Below are 21,853 nucleotides of genomic sequence, written 5' to 3' on the forward strand. Positions count from 1 at the left end.
ATTATCCATCGCTGCACCTTTTTTATAATCCCACACTGAAATTCTATATCCATTAAACAATAACCCTTCATCCTTAACCCCCAACCCAATCCCTTGGTAATCACTTTTCTACAGTGTATGAATTTGACTACTCTCGGTATCCTGTATCACAGAATCATAGAGCATTCTCCTTTTGTGCCTGGCTTACTTCACTTAGTACGTTTTTCAAGATTTGGGGTTTTAATTTAAAAATTTTTATTATAGTTGATTTACCATATTCAGCAATCAAGGTTTCTTTTTTTTCTTTCTTTCTTTTTTTTAAGGGTTGCGCCTGCAGTATATGGAAGTTCCCAGGCTAGGGGTTGAACTGGAGCTGTAGCTGCAGGCTTACACCAGAGCCACAGCCTCACCAGATCTGAGCCACATCTGCCACCTACACTGCAGCTCATAGAAATGGTGGATCCTTAACCCACTGATCGAGGGATCGAACCCGAATCCTCATGGATACTGGTCAGGTTTGTTGCCACTGAGCCATAGCAGGAACTCCTCAAGGTTTATCCATGCTATAGTATGCATCAGAACTTCATTCCTTTTAAGACTAAATAAGACTCCACTGGGTGTATACACCACATTTTGTTTATCCATTCATCTTTGAAGAGATGCTAGATTGTTACCATCTGTCAGCTGCTACAAATAATGTTATGAACATTGGTGCTTAAATGGAACAAATATCTGTTCAGTGCCGCGGGAGGGGCCCAAGAAATAGCAACAACAACAACAACAAAACAACAACAAAAAACACAAGACCAAAAAAAAAAAAAAAAAAAAAATATCTGTTCAAGTCCCTGCTTTCAATTCTTTCTGGTAAATACAGAGAAGCGAAATTGCTAGATCACATGGCAATATCATGTTAAATTTTTTTTTTTTTTTTTGCTTTTTAGGGCTGCTCCCGCGGCATGTGGAGGTTCCCAGGCTAGGGGTTGAATCAGAGCTGTAGCGGCTGGCCTACGCCTCAGCCACAGCAATGCCAGATTCGAGCTACATCTGCACCACAGCTCGAGGCAATGACAGATCCTTAACCCACTGAGCGAGGCCAGGGATCAAACCCACAACCTCATGGTTCCTAGTCAGATTTGCTTTGGCTGCGCCACAATGGGAACTCCCACGTTTAATTTTTTGAGAATTATACTGTTTTCCATAGTAACTTTTATATTCCCACCAGCAATGTGCAAGGGTTCCAATTTCTGCATATTTCTTGCCAATAAGAATACTAATACTCTCTAATTTTTGGACAATAGCTATCCAAAGATGTATGGCATGGTAGCCTGTGGTTCTAATCAAAATTTTGATTAGCATTTCCTAATGATTTTGTGACATTGAGCATCTTTACATGTGCTTTTTGTTTACATATCTTCTTTAGAGAAATATCTATTTAAGTCCTTTGTCCTTTTTTTTTTTTTTTTTTTTTTTGTCTTTTTGCCATTTCTTGGTCCGCTCCCGTGGCATATCGAGGTTCCCAGGCTAGGGGTCAAATCGGAGCTGTAGCCACTGGCCTACACCAGAGCCACAGCAATGTGGGATACAAGCCGCATCTGCAAACTACACCACAGCTCATGGCAACGCCGGATCGTTAACCCACTGAGCAAGGCCAAGGATCGAACCCACAACCTTATGGTTCCTAGTCGGATTCGTTAACCACTGCGCCACGACGGGAACTCCAGTCCTTTGTCCATTTTTAAATTAGGTTGTTTTATTGTTGAATTTTAGGAGCTCTTTACATATTCTGGTTATTAATCCTCTATCATATATATGATTTGCAAATATTTTCTCCCATCCCATTTGTTGCCGTTTTACTCTCTTAAGAGCACTTGGTATTATAGTTTAAAAGAGGATATCAATCCTGCCTCAATTCAGAGAGAACATAAGAAAGAAATCAGAGGCCAGTTCAATTATGAAGTATGGATCAGACTAAGAGTAATTTTTCCATTTTTAAGGGAGTATACGAGTTCCTACTGTGGTGCAGTGGGTTAGGAATTCAACTGCAGTGGCTTGGGTCAGTTTGGAGGTCTGGGTTTGATCGCTGGCCCAGTGCAGTTAGTTAAAGGACCCGGTGTTGCTCTAACTGCAGCACAGGTCACAAGCTGTGGCTCAGATTCAGTCCCTGCCCTGGGAACTTCCATAAGCCGAGGTGAAGCCATAAAAATTAATTAATTAATTAAAGGACTATTTTTTTAAAAAGAATATGTGACAGATGCCATATATGATCTGCACAATCTAAAATCCTTACTGTTTGGCCTTTTATTTAAATATGAACTTATAATTAAGAAAGTACTTGAGGAGTTCCCATTGTGGCTCAGCAGGTTACTAATTCGACTAGTATCCATGAGGCTGCAGTGGGTTAATGATCTGGTGTTGCTGTGAGCTGTGGGTTAGGTTGCAGATGTGGCTTGGATCCCACATTGCTGTGGCTGTGGTGTAAGGTGGCAGCTGTAGCTCCAATTCAACCCCTAGCCTGGGAACTTCCATATGCCACAGGTGTGGCCCTAAAAAATGATAATAAATAAATAAATATATTTATAATAATTATAAAATAATACATTTATATTTTTATTTATTATTTCATTTATAATTTATTATGCTTTATAAATAATTTATTTTATAATAAATATAAGTTAAATTAATATATTTTATTATATTTATATTTTATTATATATTATATTATATTATTAATATATTATTTTAAGCAATATATTATATTATTATTAAAATATTTGTATCTTTTTAAAAAATGGGGCTCCAATTAATTCTCTTTATTTTTGTAGAGAAAATAGTGGCGGCACAATACTGTAAATCAAGTATAATTTTTAAAAAAGCAAAAAAAGGGAGTTCTCTTGTGGCACAGCAGGTTAAGGATCAGCAGTGTCACTGTAGTGGCTCAGGTCACTGCTGTGGCAAAGGTTTGATACCTGGCCTGGGAACTTCCACATGCCATGGATGTGGGTTAAAAAAAAAAAAAGAAAACTAAGAAAAAGAAAATAGTGGGACTTGTAAAAGTAAATTCGAGGGATGTTTCAAATGCTTCAACTATTTCTAATTCACTATCTGTTGGCTACAGTTCTGAAATATTTAGGGACCGAAAATGGATTAGCAGGACAGTTGCACTAAATCAGTGAGGACGAAACTCTAGGTCACAGGATTTTCTTTCTGCATATGTCTGTCTCACCTACTAAATTAAGACTCTCTGGAGTTCCTGTTGTGGCGCAAGAGTTAACGAATCCGACTAGGAACCATGAGGTTGCGGGTTCGGTCCCTGCCCTTGCTCAGTGGGTTAACGATCCGGCGTTGCCGTGAGCTGTGGTGTAGGTTGTAGATGCGGCTCGGATCCCGCATTGCTGTGGCTCCGGCGTAGGCCAGTGGCTGTGGCTCTGATTCGACCCCTAGCCTGGGAACCTCCATATGCTGAGGGAGCGGCCCAAAGAAATAGCAAAAAGACAAAAAAAAAAAAAAAAAAAAAAGACTCTAATGGACACAGACCATACCTTTTTCATATTTACATTCCTAATAAAAAGCTGAATGGCTATGCATAACAGGTACTACACAAAATGCTGAACGAAAGCAATCAAGTCAAAAGCCCCAAAGTAAATAACTGAAAAAATAATTTTGAAATTCTAGGGGCAATCATAAATCAATAAGGACAATGAGAAAATAGGAAAATATATGTCAATCATAAATTCTCCCAGTACCGGAGAGAGGCCTGAAGTTTAAATTAACAGGGATAATCTCAAATTCCTAATCTGCAAAGAGACAGAGAGGACAGGGAGGATGGAGAGCAAGCTAATTTCAACATCTGAGAAAGGCCAGCGGACACCATGGATTTACCTATGACGACATTGCCAACCAAAGCACTAAAATTTCTTCCTGTTTGCTCAGTAGGGTAGAATTTTATCTTATACAGATAAGATGTTGAGAGCAATTGGGTATTATTTTGATTGAGAGCTGTTTTTGTAACAGATTAGTGTCCTTTCCCCAAACCCTGCCGCCCCCCACCCGCAAATACACAAACGCTCAACAAGAGCAAAAGGAAAAAAGAGACTATCAGCAAGCAGAATATTTGCAGATTTGACTGAAATAAGCCAAAGGCAGCTGATCACAGCCAACTCCTGCTCCGTTCTACCCACCAAACCTGGGTCCTGGGGACTGACTACTCCGAATAAACCTACTAGTTTCTCTGATTTAACGAAATGGCACATAAGCAAAGGAATTTACAGAAAAATTACCTCTTGAACTTCATCATCTTCCTCGTTAGTATTCTTCTGCCTGCTTTCTCTGAAACGACGTACCTGGATTACAATGAGTAAATCACAAACGTGTTAGAAACGTGTCTGTTGTGTAAATACACACCTGATTAACAGATGCTTTCCATTACAACATCGGACTTGGAAATTCAAGTATCGTTTCATTCCACAAAAGGTTTAAGAAGTCATATATTCCCAGGGACTTACATTAAAATTTCAGAAATGTACTCTAAAAAAAATGGCCCCAAGCAAAGTCATATTACCTGCTGCCAAAATATTCCACGTCACTGAAAAACAGCCTGTCAGACTGCAGAGGGAAAAATTCTAATGTGCTATGGGTATTATACATCAGTAAAATAGTTTTAAAAATCTCCCTTTTAGGAAGTTTAAATTATTTATCACATTGCTCAAATCATTCTTGGGCACCGGGCTGCAAGTCATCCAGGAGACTCTCTGAAATGGTACCGAGTGGGTGGGCCCTTGAAGATCCATTCGGTCAACAGTCAACTACCAAATATTTGCTGTTTGCCAACCCTGGGCCTTGTAACATGAAGATACAAGTTTCATTTTTACTTCACTTTTACAGAACTACATTTTCCTACTCATAAAGCTCTTACAGTTATGTAGCTAGAGATAAGCTCCTTTTTTGTGTGTGTGTCCTTTTGCCATTTCTTAGGCCACTCCCTTGGCATATGGAGGTTCCCAGGCTAGGGGTCCAATCGGAGCTGTAGCCACCAGCCTACACCAGAGCCACAGCAACGTGGGATCTGAGCTGCATCTGCAACCTACACCACAGCTCACGGCAACGCTGGATCCTTAACCCACTGAGCAAGACCAGGGATCAAACCTGCAACCTCATGGTTCCTAGTCGGGTTTGTTAACCACTGCACCACAATGGGAACTCCAGCTCCTTTTAAAAATAATTTACTCAGCACATCTCTCTCTCTCTCTCTCACTCACACACACACACACACACACACACACACTCTCTCTCTCTCAAAAGTCATGATGACGTCACTCCACGTAGGGATGGTTCCGTTTTTGGTGGAGATTTTCTTGGGCAGAGAAGTCTTTTTATTTATTTATTTTTAAGCAGCTTAGGTTCACAGCAAAATTGAAAGGAAGGTACAGAGATTTCCCATATCCTTCTGTCCCACACAGGAGTGTGCATAGCCTCCCCCATTAATATCAATATTCACCCCCGCCCCAGAACTGGCACATTTGTTATAACTGATGAACTCACACTGAGACTTTCCATTACAACATCGGTCTCAAACGCCACAGTTTACCTTAAGGTTCACTTGTGGTATTGGAGAGTCTATGAGTTTTGACAAATATATAGTGACATGTATCCAACATTATAATTTCAGAGAGTAAATGTCGCTGTCCTAAAAAAAAATCCCCCTATGAATCTACCTATTCATCTTCTCACCCCATCCCTGCCCAACTTCTAAAACCACTATCTTTTTACTGTCTACAGTTTTGCCTTTTCCAGAATGTTAAACAGTCAGAATCATACATGACGTTTTTTTCAAACTGACTTCTTTCACTTAGTAATATGCATTTAGGTTTCTTTCATGTCTTTTAATGGCCTGATAGCTCATTTCTTTTGAGCACAGAATAATATTCCCTTGTCTGGATGTTTCACACTTTTCTTCACCTATTGAAGACATCTTGGTTATTTCCAAGTTTTGGCAGTTATGAATAGAGCTGTTATAAACATCATGTGCAGGTTTTTGTTTAGACTTAAGTTTTCAACTCCTTTGGGCAGATAAGATAATGCTGAAAGAGTATGTTTCCTTTTATAAGAAACTGCCAAATGGTCTCCCAAAGTGGCTACACCACTCTGCACTCCCACCAGCAGTGTGAGAGTTCCCATTGTGCCCCATCCTCACCAGCATTTGGTGTGGTCAGTGTTCTGGAATGTTGCCATTCTGACAGGTGTGTGGTGGCATATTTCATTGTTTTAATTTGCATTTCCCTAATGACATGTGGTAAGGAGCATCTTTTAATACACTTATTTGCTAACTGCTTATCTTCCTTGGTGAGGTGTCTGTTAAGGTCTTTGCCCATTTTTAAATTGGATTTTTAATTTTTTATACTGCTTAGTTTTAAAAGTGCTTTGTATTATTTTGGATAACAGCCCATCAGATGCATCTTTTTTTCAAGTTTTATTGAAGTATAGTTCATTTACAATGTTGTGATAATCTCTGCTGTACAACAAAGTTATACATATATGCACACATCCCCAGTCTGTGACTTATCTTCTCGTTCTCTTTATGCTACACAAAATTTTAATTAATTAAAAATTATTTAATTACCAGCTTATCAATTATTTATTTCATCAATTTATTTTATGGCCACACCCATAGCATATGGAAGTTCCTGGGCCAGGGACTGAATCTGAGCCACAGCTATAACCTATGTCACAACTGATGCAATGCTTGATCCTTTAACGCACTGTGCCAGGCCAGGGATTGAACCCGTGTCTCCACAGCAACCTACTGCAGTCGGATTCTTAACCCACTGTGCCACAGTGGGAACTTCTCATGAATTTTTAAAAACTGAAGGTATACATGCATACATACACACATACATACATATATATATATGTTCTTTTTCAGATTCAGGTATTACAAGATATTGAATATAGTTCCCTGTGCCATAGTTGGTCTTTGTTGTTTAATCTATTTTATACATAGTAGTGTGTTTATGTTAAATCCCAAATTCCTAATTTATTCCTCTTCCCCCCTTTCCCCTTTGGTAGCTGTAAGTTTGCTTTCTATGTCTGTGAGCCTACTTCTACTTTGTAAACATCTTCATTTGTATTGTTTTTAAGATTTTGCATGTAAGTGATGTCTTCCTCTCACTTCACTTAGTATAATAATCTCTAAGTGCGACAATTCACTTAGAAGGATAATCTTTAGGTCTATCCATGTTGTTGCAAAAGGCATGATTCCATTCTTTTTATGGCTGAGTAATATTCCATTGGATATACATATATATATACATATACATATATATATATATATATACACCACACCTTTATCCATTCATCTGTTGATGGACATTTAGATTGTTTCCATGTCTTGGCTACTGTGAACAGTGTTATGAACACTGGGGTACATGCATCTTTCCGCGTTAGAGTTGTCCTGTTTTCCATGAACTGTGCTTTTGATGTCATACCTCAAAAGCCATCACCATACACAAGGTCATCTAGGTTTTCTCCTATGTTATCTCCCAGGAGCTTTACAGTTTCGCATTTTGACATTCAGGGGAGATGGTCATGTTTTATTTATGGCACTTATCTGAGAGATCCACCCACTAAAAATTTATGAACCTAAAATATTCAGAGTCACAGAGTGACTGGTTTTATTTTTTTGTAACAATGACTTAAAAATATGGAACGCTTCACGAATTTGTGTGTCATCCTTGTGCAGGGGCCATGCTAATCTTCTCTGTATAGTTTCAATTTTAGTACATGTGCCGCCGAAGTGAGCACAAGTGAGTGGTTTTAGAGTATGGATTTGCCTGCCTTCCCTGTGAAAGTACTTAGTATTGAATATTACTGGTTGTACATTAGTTGACACCATAAGACTTTGAAAGGACCATGTTAAATAACTAAAATCACAAAAAATAAAAGCCAAGGGGAATGAGTTTTAAAAATAATGTTGTTTACAGAGTTCCCATTGTGGCTCAGCAGGTTAACCTGACAGAGTCTCTATGAGGATGCGGGTTTGATCCCTGGCCTCACTCAGTGAGTTAAGGATCCAATGTTGCCACAAGGTGCGGCATAGGCTGCAGATGCGGCTGAAATCTGGTGCTGCTGTGGCTGCCGCATGGGCTTCAGCTGCAGTTACAATTGACCCCTAGCCTGGGAACTTCCATATGCCATATGCCACAAGTGTGGCCGTAAAAAGAATAAAAAATATTGCTTTATTCTCCAGCTCAGGGGGAATTTAGAAAATTAGGAAATGATCCCTATAATCTCACTACCTGAACATAAGCACTGATAATGTAGGGAATATTTTCTCATTCTTTGCACAGACACACACACACATAAAATAAAACTAATAGAGGTCACATTGCGTATAGTTTTACATCTTTGGAATTCTCTTCCCACTCAACACTGAAACTACTTTTCCATGGTCCTCAAAAGAGTACATTTTAAGAGCTGCATAGTATTCTAGAGTGTGCATGGGCCAATATTTATCTTCCAAAACACTTCCAACTTTTCCCCACTGCAGCTAACACTGAGACAAATTACTCCACATACAAATGTTTCATTACTGTCTTAGGAAAATTCCCCAGGGCTGACTTAAAGAGAAAATTCAGCCTCTTGAGGTACAGTGCCAAAACGCTTTCAGAGCTGCTCTTCAAATTCAATATCCCTGCTAGCAGGGTGCTAAATATCTTTCTCAAATTGTTACCACATTGACAAATAAAAAATACATTTAATTCTAGTTTCTCTCATTATCCTAAGTTAAATACCACTTTCCTAGGCTTATTAGCTATTTATATTTCTTTTGTGAACCACCTATTAAGGTCCTCAGTTCATTATTCTATTGAAATGTTTAGAATTCTTAGGATTCATAAGAACCCTTTATATTAAGACTATTAACCTTTTATTCTGCCCATATATGAATATTTTCTTCACAGCAATACCTTATAATTTTGTTTTCTGACAATTTGACATGCAAATATTTAAAAATTTGGTGTAGTCAAATCTAAAGAGCTTTTCTTTTCTTACGCTTAAAGAAATTGCATTTTCTAGTTGAAATTCAAAATCTCAAACAAAACTAAAAAATTGAAATAAGCAGAAATTTCCCCCTACAAGGTTCATTTTAAGCATATTCATGATGATCTTCAAGAGAAGACACTATCTATGGGGAACAAAACTATCATTTTTTTAAGATATTTATTTTTTTATTATAGTTGATTTACAATGTTCTGTTAATTTCTGTGGTACAGCAAACTGATACACACACACACACACACACACATACATACACACATTCTTTTTCTCACATTACCCTCTATTGTGTTTTTTTGCTTTTGTCTTTTGTCAGGACCTCACCTGTGGCATGTGGAGGTTCCCAGGCTAGGGGTCTAATAGGAGCTGTAGCTGGGGGTTCCTAGGCTAGGGGTCTAATCGGAGCTGTAGCCACTGCCCGTCTGCAACCTACACCACAGCTCACGGCAATGCTGGATCTTTAACCCACTGAGTGAGGCCAGGGATCGAACCAGCAACCTCATGGTTCCTAGTCGGATTCCTTTCCCCTGCACCACGAAGGGAACTCCTATCCTCTATCATGTTTCTCCACAAGTGACTAAAGTGACTACATATAGTTCCCTGTGCTATACAGAAGGATCTCATTGCTTATCCACTCCAAATGCAATAGTTTGCATCTACTAATTCCAAACTCCCAGTCCATCAAAACTAATGTTTACTGGACTTCCTGTTGTGGCACAGCGGAAACAAATCTGACTAGGAACCATGAGGTTGCAGGTTCGATCCCTGGCCTCGATCGGTGGGTTAAGGATCCAGTGTTGTCGAGGTGTAGGTCGCAGATGCGGCTCAGATCTGGCATTCCTATGGCTCTGGTGTAGGCTGGCAGCTGTAGTTCTGATTAGACCGCTAGCCTGGGTGCATATGCCACGGGTGCAGCCCTAAAAAGCAAAAAAAAAAACAAAAAAACAAAAAAAAAACCCAACTAACGTTTATTGGGTATCAACCATATTTAATCCTCTATTATAGAAGATTAGACATTTTATAATTGAATACTCATTTTACAATCTCAATTTTATAAATGGAGAAACTAAACAAATCAGAGTAGTTAATTAGCGATTTATGAAAAAAAAACAAACAAGCCTCAGAGCTACTCTTAAAGAGAGACTGTGTAACTATTAGATTTTCCACCCCAAGTTAGTCACTCACCTCTTCATCGATTTTATCTTCCAGGGCATCAATATGACGTTCCTTAAGAAATCGCTGTGTTTTTTCCAACTGATATTTCACTAATTCCTGTATGGCATCTTTTTCTTCCTTGTCTACAAATTCTTGTACTGCTTTACCCATTCCCCTTTCTGTTAGAAGCGAGAGCTGCACATTCTGTAAGAGACACATACATCAACTGCATGCAAGAAACAGTATTCTTTACCAAGGAATTCTGTACGAGCAAGGAAAGTTACAGATAATGTTGCCAGGGAAAAAGACAAAAACTTCACCTGGTTATTGGAGGGAAAACAAAGCGAAGCAAAACAAAACAGTGGACAGTTAAGTAAGCCTGCTGACAAATATTCAGGGCTAGGAAAGCAAAGTAAAAACTAGAAATAGGAGTAGAGTTACAAGACTGAAAATGCAGAGGCCTCAGTGGCTGGGCGTGTGTTTGGAAATGGCAGTGAAGGACTAAAAGACTAACTCAGAATAACGGTGGGAGGCAGAATTAGGGCCCCCTAAAGATGTCCCCATCCTCATCTCTGGGACCTGACTGTGTTACACGGCCAAGGAGAATTAAGGCGATAGATGGAATTAACCTTGCTCATCAGCTGGCTAGAAAATTGGGAGATTGTCAGGGACTATAATCCAGGTAGGTCCCGTGTAATCACAAGCATCCTAGAAAATAGAAGAGGGGAGAGAGAAGAAGGGAGTCAGAGAGAAACACCTGGGGAAAGACAGCCAGACAGATACAACGCTGCTTGCTTTGAAGAAAGAAGGGGACCTTGAGCCAAGAAACCTGAGCATCTCCAGAAGCAGGAAAAGATAAGGAAATGGATTCTCCCCTAGAGCCCTGCCAATAGCTCAATTTCAGTCCAGGGAGACTAGTGTCAGATTTCTGACCTATAAACTCTAAAGCAATAAATCTGCATTGTTTTAAAGCACTAAATAAGCTTATGGAAACTTGTTTCAGCAGTATAGGAAGCTAATACAAACAGAGGGTCTCCAAGCGGCACATACGCATGACAGTAAGCAAAGCTTCACCATCCAAGGAGCTATATTAACAAAGTAATTCTGAAATTACATCCAGATGCAAGAAAATTAAATCCTGAATTCAGACTTAGAGATTAAAGAGGATAACAGCATCAACAAGGACAGATAAGATAATAACAATATTAATAACTAACGTTGATTAAACACTTACTTTGCATGATGTGTAATAATATAAAGGAATGTAATTATCACCCTACCTCATGGAAACATTTTGAGGATTCCTTTTGTTTAAACTATCAAATCCAAAATGAAAATCTGTTATTATAGGGCAGCCATTATTCAAATTGTGAACTGTAATGAAGAAATTACCTTCTCTGCAGTTTGAAAATATTGCTTGACAAGGTCTTCTACCCTGAGAGTTGTTCCTTCTGAAGGTTTTGGGATGAACTTCCCCAGGTTGATCTCTTCTCCTAGAAAAAAGGAAGTCCATGAAAAAAAAAAAAAAATAGCAGCTTCTACTTTAACGTTAAAGGGTCCAAACCCCTTGCAAGTTGCTGTAAATGAAGGAACTCGGGCCAAACTTTATCAACTGTCAGCGTGCTCAAGGTAGTAAATTTTGAGGCAAAAAAATGGCATTTTTGCTAATATTGAGAGGCGTTTCCCCAAAGTCTGTATTTCTTATCCTAATCTCCAAGGAGTATGCCTCTCAGAGCTGGTCTTTCTGGGTGGTCCCCAGACCTCTGAGAGCCCCTCTTACCAGTTCGGGGAGCTCAAGGTCAAAAGTACTTTCACAACAATACTACGAGGTGAGGTGCCTTTTCCACTGTATTGACATTTGCACTGATGATCCAAAAGCAAACGCGACTCAACTACCCCTGCCTTGAGATGGATCAAGGCAGTGGCTCTGAGCTCTACAAACAGTCATCACCTTATACTCACAGCTCAAAACAAAGCCAGTTTCACTTGAGAATGTCCTTGATGAAACAGTAAAAAGTACTAATTTAATTAACTTGGCTTTTAGGCATACTTTTTATTCTGTGACAAATGGGAAGTATACTTAAAGCAACTTTGCTGCATTCCTAAGCAGAAGTGTTGTCTCAAACAGCAGATAAAGAATAAAAAGAGTTACTAGGTAAGACATTCAAAAGCATAGGGGCCAGTATGTGCTCTGCTCATAACCTTTGTCAGGGAAATGAATGCTATCTAGCAGGTGTGCAATCTGGTATGGAAAATACAAGGACAAAAATGATAGGATGCTGCCCATAAGAACAAATGATGACTGGGAGTTCCAGTCGTGGCTCAGCTGAAACAAATCTGACTAGCATCCCTAAGGATGCAGGTTCAATCTCTGGCCTAGCTCAGTGGGTTAAGGATCTGGCGTTGCCATAAGCTGTGGTGTAGGCTGACAGCTGCAGCTCAGATTTGACCCCTAGCCTGGGAACCTCCATATGCCACGGGTGCAGCCGTAAAAAGACAAAAAAAAAAAAAAAAAAAAGAACAAATGATGACAATACAAGGTGTTTAGTGCTACAACAGAGGTAAGAACAGAAAATATGACACACAGAAGAAATAAATGATTTCTTCTCAAAATAATGTGAAAATAATGTGCAGATAGCAAACACAGTGACCATTTGACTCAGGACTTTTAAACAATCTCTAGAGTGTGTGTGTAGTTACTTGGCAGCATGTTTAAAAAATCTATGTCTGCAGAGAAAGCTCCCCATTTCTTTATTGCCAGACTCAGGTGTAGATACCTGCTACCTAAGAGATCTAATTATTCCAACTATCAGTTTATTTGTCTAAGATATTAGAAAGAATCATACTAAAACATTTTCAATTATTTTATACTTTTATTAGAGATTGATTTATGTAAAGCCTACAAAAGTATTTTTATTTATTTATTTATTTTTTTGGCTGTATGCATGGCATGTGGAAGTTCCTGGGCCAGGGCTGAACTCATGCCACAGCAGTGACAACACCAAATACTTAATTTGCTGTGTGACCAGGGAACTCCTAAAGGCAATTTTTAATTTGTAAAAGTAACTAGCTTACCCATGTTTTCCTTTTGTTCTTTATGCCTGAAGAAGTGGATAATATCTTTTGGATTAGCTACTCGATCCACAAATTTTTGGCTAAAGCGAAGAACACTGAAAGGTTCAAAACCTCCACTATAGTCCACCTGGAAATAAGAATACAGATGACCAATTTCAGTATTTATATGTATGTGTAATATTTAAGTTAATATGTTAAATGTTCCACAATTAAGTTTAAAGATCATGATAATATATCATTTATTCTACTGAGAAGATAAAGTTTCAAAGATTTATGCTTATGCAAAAATTTATTTGATGCAATCAAGATGCGGTTAAAAATTCCTCCAGCGTCAGAATGAGCCCATCCTCCCATGATACGCTAACAGTCTAGGTACCAGGAACATTATCTGAAAAGGTGAAATTTCTAAAACAACTTTTAAATTTTTAAAACAGAAGGAGAAGTTCCCACTGTAGCACAATGGCATTGGTGGCATCTTGGGAATGCTGGGACATAGGTTCAATCCCCAGCCTGGCACAGTGGGTTAAGGATCCAGGGTTGCCACAGCTGTGGCTTAGGTTCAGCTTCATCTAAGATCTGTTCCCTGGCCCAGGAGCTCCACAGGCTGGCGGCAGCCAAAAAAGAAAAAATAGCTAACTAACTAACTAACTAACTAGCTAAAACAGAAAGAAATTCTCCACCGAAATAAAATGCTGGCCCTAAAGGCGTTTGTTAACTGTCTACTATGCTTTCACACTAGACCAAATCAAATGCTAGGAAAATCCATGTAGGAAAAGAAGCAAGTCTGTGAGCTTTGAGAAATGATTACCTTCAAAACACAGTACTGCCACCCCTTGGTATATGCATGGAATTGGTGCCAAAATCCCTGAGACCAACTTCTGCGGATGTCCAAGTTCCTTACGTAAAACGCATAACAGAGCCAGCCCTCCACATCTGCAGGTGCAGGCCTATAGATACAGTGGGCCAACGGCTTCTGGGCCAACCATTTCTTTTTTTTTTTTTTTTTTTTTGCTTTTTTTGCTTTTTTTTTTTAAGGGTCACACCTGTGGCATATAAAAGTTCCCGGGCTAGGGGTCCGATCGGAGCTGTAGCTGCACACAGCCATAGCAACACCAGATCCAAGCCATGCCGGCAACCTATACCACAGCTCACGGCAACATTGGAGCCTTAACCCACTGAGTGAGGCCAGGGATCGAACCCGCGTCCTCATGGATCCTAGTCAGGTTCATAACCTGCTGAACCACAACAGGAACTCCCCAACTGTTCCTATTTCAAGCTAACAGTGCTCTCAAGGCAGCCTCTGTCTGAAGGAGTACGGAGTGGTCCCAAGCCCTTCACAAAGAAGAACGCGATATTGCTTTCAAGAGATGTGACCATTTCCCTAAACAAGCTGTTCTCAAAGCAGCCTCTGGGAATGAGCACTGCACCACATCACCACCCTATTCAGACAGCTGCTAACCTCCACCCCACTCACATGCTTCAGCACACTGAGCACTAGTGAGATTTCTGTTCGCACATCTGCTACCTGTTTATTACATCTCCCCTATAAGCCTCATCTATTTTACCATCAGTGTATCCTCTGCTCGCAGAAAAAAAAAGATACTCAACAGATATTCATTCACTGAATTAATGAATCAATGAGGGTCCTCTAGTCAATACAATGTACTTTTTGAATATTATTTACGTGAAAATATTTGTTCTTTTGTTTCACCAATGAATGAATAACTTATTGTGTTTAGGAAAAAGAATGTCAACTTTCTATCGAAGTCTATTTGGTTCCAATGGTATCAGGTAGACACAGATGAGAAACAGGGAATCTTCTGCCCTGATAAAGGGAACTATGTGGTTGCCCCATAACAACCATGTTTGTATTACCCAGAACATTCTACAGCTGCTGTGTTCTGAAACAGAAAATGTCAAATGCTCGGGCTATTGGGTCTCCTCCAAACTCTTCAGATATTTTTAACAACTGCATTCCAGCCAAGCTTTACTTATAACTTTCTCTTCCTAAGAGTCACAAAACTCATTCACTAAGCAAACAATGTGTGGGTGCTCTGCTCCAGGCCAGGGGAGCAACCACAGATGAAACAGCATCTTGGATGTAAAGAAACTCACAAGCTGACTGGGATGATAAACCATGTAAATGAGTAACTGCAAACAAAATGTGACTGGGGCTGAAAGAGCTGTGTACAAAATAGACTGAAGACACGAAGGAAGAAGCATCGACTCTGAGGGGAGGGCAAGAAAGGCTTCTTTTACCCAAATAGACAATTCTCCAAAGGAGACATACAGATGGTCAGCAGGCACATGAAAAAATGTTCAACATCACTTATCATTAGAGAAATGCAAATCGAAGCTACAGTGAGGTACCATTTCACACCAGTCAGAATGGCCATCATTAATAAATCTACATATAACAAATGCTGGAGAGGGTGTGGAGAAAAGGGAACCCTTGTACCCTGCTGGTGGGAATGTAAAATGGTACAACCACGACAGAAAACAGTATGGAGGTTCCTCAGAAAACTAATTACAGAACTATCATGTGATCTAGCAATCCCACACCTGGGCATATATCTGGACAAAACTATCACTCGAAAAGATGCATGCACCCTTACGTTCATTGCAGCATAGCTCACAATACCCAAGACATGGAAACAACCTCAATGTCCACGGACAAATGAATAGATTAAGAAGATGTGGTACATATATACATACAATGGAATACTACTCAGCCATTAAAAAAGAACAAAACAATGCCATTTGCAGCAACATGGATGCATCTAGAGATTCTCATACTAAGTGAAGTAAGTCAGAAAGAGGAGGACAAACACCATTTGATATCACTTATACCTGGAATCTAAAATGTGCACAAATGAACTTACCTACAGAACAGAAACAAACTCACAGACAGAGAGAACAGATCTGTGGTTGCCAAGGGGAAGGGGGAGGGAGTGGGAGGGCCTGAGAGTTTGGGGTTAGTAGATATAAACTATTATGCTTAGAATGGATAAGTAATGAGGTCCTACTGTACAGTGCAGGGAACTATGTCCAATCTCCTGGGATAGAACATGATGGAAGATAGTGTGAGAAAAAGGATGTGCATATATATGTGTGTGTGTGTGTGTGTGTGTGTGTGTATATATATGAATGTATGTATGACTGCTTTGCTTTGCTGTACAGCAGAAATTGACACAACACTGTAAATCAACTACACTTTAATTAAAAAAAAATTTTTTTAAAACAAGAACGGCTTCCTTTGAAGAGCAGATGCTTTAAGTAGGTGTTCAAGGAGAGAAGTACATTCCATGGAGCAGGATCAGCGTGAACAAAAGAGTGAAATAAACTCCACTGGGCCCAGGGAACAGCAACGTTTAGTCTAATATAACTGGTGTTTAGGAGGGGTTAGCAGAAAATGGGGTAGAAGCAAAGACATGGGTTTGAACCATGTCATGTAAAGCCACTGAACGCCACCAAGAGTTTAGACTTATTCCTGTCTGTGCAAGGTGAGATTGTTATGTCATTTTCAGCAGTAAAGGCATGCAAGATTGGCTCTTACAAAGATGATTGTGGCATTAACGTGGCGAGGCTAAAAGTGGGGGAAGAAGGAAACTGAAGGCGAGTCAGGGAGGCAGCTGCAGCTATAGGCCAGGTAAGAGATAATCAGGGTGCAGCTACAGCAACAACAAGGGGACTGGGGGTGGGGGGTGGGGGCAGGTTACCTAATTCATTTAGCTCTTGTAAATCTATGAAGGACAAACCAAGGGACAAGAGATCCAGTGGCTCAAGGTCATATAGCTAATGGCAAAGCCAGACTGAATCCCAGGCAGTGCGGCCTTAGACTGTACTCACTGTCTCACACTCCATATCCCAGGGCCTCTCTGACTGTAACGAGCATATAACTCTCTTGAGAATCTTGTTGAAATGCAATTCAGTGGGTTTGATGTGGGGTCTAAGATTCTGCATTTTTAAGAATCTCCCAGGTGATACCAATGCTGCTGGTTGGAGGCCCGCACCCCTTGTGCTCCAGGCTTTAGAAGGACTCTTGGACCTCAGCAAGGAGATTTAAGCTGGAGGTAAAAATTTGGAAGTTGTCATTCTACGGGTGGTTATTAAAGCCATATGCCCTGACTAAAAAGAAGACAATGAGATGGGAGGGGACAAATGTAACTTGTAGAAGAGAATGCCTAAGAGTGATGCAACACGATGAAACAAATCTATTGGATTTGACAATTGAAGGTCATTTTTCCACCTGAGATGGTGGGTCAGAGAGCCACGATTATGGTGAATTGAGGAAGAGAATGTTCGATGAGCAGTACATAGGCTATGCATTCTAAAGAGTTCGGAAGAAAATTAGAAAGGGTAGGAGCTAAGAGCAAGGCACAGGGACCAAAAAAAAAAAAAAAAAGCTGCTGTTATCTGTTTGTATATATCATGGTGGAAAAGTTAAGCAGGTTTAGAGGCACAGTAAACACCTAAAAATTTCTTGGAATTTTTTAATTCTAATAGGTTTTAAGCATTTGCTATGTCAGGAACTATTCTGAGATCTTTGGCTATATTAGTTAGCAGGATTCACAAAGCCCCATGCTTCTGTAGAGCTGAAAGTTTTGTAGCTAAGGACAAACAATAATCAAAATAAATAAATTGTATATAGCTGTTTAGGAGGATGGGTTGTGAGGAAAAAAAGAAAAAAGAAAAGAAAAAGAGAAGGGGGAGTTCCTGTCGTGGCTCAGTGGTAAGGAACCCGACTAGTATCCATAAGGACTCAAGTTCGATCCCTGGCCCTGCTCAGTGGGTTAAGGATCCCGCATTGCCACGAAATGTGGTGTAGGTCGCAGACGCAGCTTGGATCCCGAGTTGCTGTGGCTGTGGCGTAGGCCAGCAGCTGTGGCTCTGATTCAACCCCTAGCCTGGGAATTTCCATATGCCATGGTGTGCCCTAAAAAGACAAAGAGAAAGAGAGAGAGAGAAGAGTAAGTGAAATCAGGAGTGTTGGAGAGAGGGCCTGGGGCACTGTGATCTTAATTAGGCTGGGGCTCACTGAGGTGACATCAAAGCAGAGCTGGAGGAGGTGAGAGTGTGTCTGATCCAGTGGAGGGACTGCAAGGAGGCCTGCAGGGGAGGGAGTAGTAAACAGTGAAGTCAGACAGCTCGGCCAGCCTATCAAACACAACAGACTATCTAGAAAAAGACAAAAAAAAAAAAAATCTAACTTATCAGAATGAAACTATGATTAAATCAAATCCCAACAGCTTTATCATTTTTTTCACCAGTGATGATTATGACTGTTCTTTTTTTTGTGTGTGGCCCCACCTGTGGAAGTTCCTGGGCCAGGGACTGAAGGTGAGCCACTTAGTGACAACGCTGGGTCCTTAACCTGCTGAACAAGGGAACTTTTCTCTTTCCTACTTTTCAAAAAAAAAAAAACCACGTACACTGTACAGTACTATCCTCTGAAAATCAATAAAGCTGAACTGATCTAAACAGGACTTACTCGCAGTCGTATGAGAGGCTTCTCTGGCTGTCGAGAATTTCCTAGACGTTCCCGTTCTGCATTTTCAAGGATTTCTTCAATCTCAAAATAAAGGAAAAATATCATGATAACTAGGGGGAAGGGGTTCTACTGGCCAGCATCAGAAGCAGGGGTCAGAGGTTTGTAAAGCCCCTACCGTGCACAGAACAGGCTCCCACAGCAAAGCATAACCCAGTCTAAAATGTCCATTGTGCCAAAGTTGAGAGATCCTGGGCTTCCTGCCTAGGCCTGGACAATCCATTCATTTTTCATCTCTCTGGCTCCAGAGACTAGGGTTAAGGACAAGTCCATGACCTCAGTCCAGGGAAACTCAATGCTAGGGGTCTCTTCGGAACTACTGGGGAGAATGATTCTTCCATCTATAAGGACAATTTAAGTCTGTGGGCCACCACATGAAAATGCCTTCCTTAGAGTGAAGCTTAAGAAAAAACCACCAGAGAGGGTGGCGCAGGACTAGACCCAGAAACAGAGAGAGAGAAACAGCAATGAGCTTCTGGATCTTGAAACCGGCAAACTCTTGAGGTTTTCAGTTACATGAGTGACATGTTGCTGGTGAAGCTGTGACCCCGGGTGAGTTACATTATCTAAGGTTCAGCTCCTCTCTCTCTAAAATGTGGATGGTAACCTCTACCTACCTCTAGCACTGCTGAGTGGATTAAATGCAAAATGCTGCCAACAGCACCCAGAATATATAAGAAGTCAATGAATAGCAATGATTATTATTATCATTACCATTATTTTTGTAAGAATAAAATGCAAAGCAGAAGAGACTACAGGATTTGAAATGCGTGTCAGCAATGAAGGTTATTGGGCTGTCAAGTCACACAGCATTAATCACATTCACCCAACCTCACAGGAGCCCTAGCACTTCTGCAGAGGTTCAGGGATGGCAAGCTGCATGGAGAGAGCGATGGGACTCTGCAGTACCTTGGAAGTGACAAGGTGCATAGCAGACACATTTTAAGATTTTTATCTGGGGGTAGCTTTCAGGGCGAAAGGGCTGCCTGATGGAGATTATTAAGAGAGAGAATGTGTTAGCCTCTCTAAATATCCTGCCATTCCCCAATCAAAGCCGGCTTTCATTAATACAAGGAACAAATTATCACATCAGCATAAAACGGGAGAAAAGATTATATAAAGGTTTTTGAGAAGGAGGACAGGATCTAAGAGAGTGGCTTAATTAAACAGAGGATCTTCTGTAGATAACATGCCTCCATCTCAAAGACTTTAAAAAAAAAAAAAGATCTTTGATACAAAACGAAACTCATTTACTGAACCACAGTGGTTCCTTATGGGCTTCCAGACAATGTAACAAATACAGTGACTTCCCTCTAATTCTACCCAAGTATTTAATTCAGGGAAAATAACCTCTCAAGTAATCCCATTGACCTTTATCTGCAAGAATTACCTTCTCCAAGCAGAAGCTTTGTATGACTTGGGTTACTTTAGGATTATCTGGGTTAAAAATGTCTGGATGATCAGCCAGGACAACATCCTCCATAAAAAACTGCCGCACCGTGTGAAGAGGAATTTTCTGCATATTCATCTTCCTTCCTTTAATACGCAGCAAGCCCACATGTCTGAAATGGGGGAAGTGAAAGCCTAGTCACACTATAAACCTCCTCAGGAAAATGTGTATATCAAAACAATCACACTTCTAAATTTCTACAACATACTTATAAAAATCATACCCTTAAAAACCATTTTTAGTAATTTAATGTTCTATCACAAAAAAAACCTAAACATTCTTCTTCCCCACCCATCCATCATTTTTCCTATAGCACTCTAACTTAAAATTTAATTCATAAAGATTTTATCCTTGAATTGGCCTAATGAGCAGCAAAATCATTAATAACACTGGGATATTCTCCTGTGGAAATTAGCTTGAAATCTGGGAAAATACTAAGACTATATTGAACGATCAATCTTTGTAAGTCAACCTATTACATAAATAACATCAGCATCAGTACCTAAAGTCTACGAGAGGATTAGATGGTTAAAGCACATATTTCTGAAAATGGATTTGAAAACATAATAATTACTCACTTCTTTACCGCTTCTCCTGGGGAAAGAGAAGTAACCACTGAACTTCCAGGTTGTGATACGTAAAAGAGTTGTTGTTCATTTTTGGTTGGGGCTATTTTACACTCATGTTCATGGCCCCAGATAACAAGGTCAAGGAAGTCATCTAAAAACTGTTCTGGAATGAAGTTAGTCCTTCCGTGTCTGCTCCTGTACCAAGATTTTTAAAAATAAATATTATAAATGTCCAGAGATAGCAAAAAAGTGCACATGGATAAGTCTATACAGCTCTTTCTTTCTCCACTCATTCAAGCTTTAGTACAGCCTTTCTACATGTCAGAAAATGTTCAAAGGATTGGGGCTACAAAGCTAAGAACTAATTCCTCCCCTCAAAGGGTTTACAAACTTACAGGCTATAGACACATAGACGCCTCAAAAGAGAAAGTGGTCAATTCGACATACAGAAGCTGGTCACAAAAGGCTGTGAAAAGGAATCACTCCCACTGTGGCAAAGTCAGGAAAGCAGGAGCTCTATCAACTGGAAAAACCTCAAAACTGGTCTGAGCGCATAGCAAACAAGGAGAGTACAGAAAAGGCAAGTGAGTTTAGTCTAAGTTTTATAGAATAAAAACAAATCTCTAAATATGTCCAGTCATTTTAATATGTTTCTTTCACTGATTACAGAAACAGTGAGAATAAGAATGTCAGTTGCACGTAAGAGATGAGTTTTCAACATTAAATAAAACATCGTGTGAATATGAGATTTGCAAACTTATTTTATACCCAGAGTCGTTGTGATTATTAAACAATACGTGAGGAAGACAAAAAGGAAAAGTTTTCCTTAACTTGGACTTATATCACTGGGAATTTAAGCAAACATGTTCAAATACTTTAAATACTTGAACCAGCATTCACTAAGGCAAACTGATATTCATTCGTTCAACAAATATTTACTGAGTGTCTACTATGTATCAGGTATCCCAGCCTCTTCTAGATACTGAAGACACAGCAGTGAACAAAAATCCTTGCTCTAATGGGGAAAAA

At 39.8% G+C, this 21,853-nt stretch overlaps 1 protein-coding gene across 1 annotated transcript in view; it reads right to left on the reverse strand.

The window, feature by feature from the left end:
• Positions 1-21,853, reverse strand: part of MRE11 (MRE11 homolog, double strand break repair nuclease) — a 62,245-nt gene that overhangs the window by 22,952 nt on the left and 17,440 nt on the right. The window contains 7 exon segments of the mRNA XM_003129788.5: positions 4,257-4,319; positions 10,213-10,386; positions 11,575-11,675; positions 13,258-13,384; positions 18,749-18,829; positions 20,196-20,367; positions 20,834-21,019. Of these exon segments, the coding sequence (XP_003129836.2) occupies positions 4,257-4,319; positions 10,213-10,386; positions 11,575-11,675; positions 13,258-13,384; positions 18,749-18,829; positions 20,196-20,367; positions 20,834-21,019 (904 nt within the window).

This window comes from Sus scrofa, chromosome 9 (genome assembly GCF_000003025.6).
Source record: "Sus scrofa isolate TJ Tabasco breed Duroc chromosome 9, Sscrofa11.1, whole genome shotgun sequence".
Taxonomy (NCBI): Eukaryota; Metazoa; Chordata; class Mammalia; order Artiodactyla; family Suidae; genus Sus; species Sus scrofa.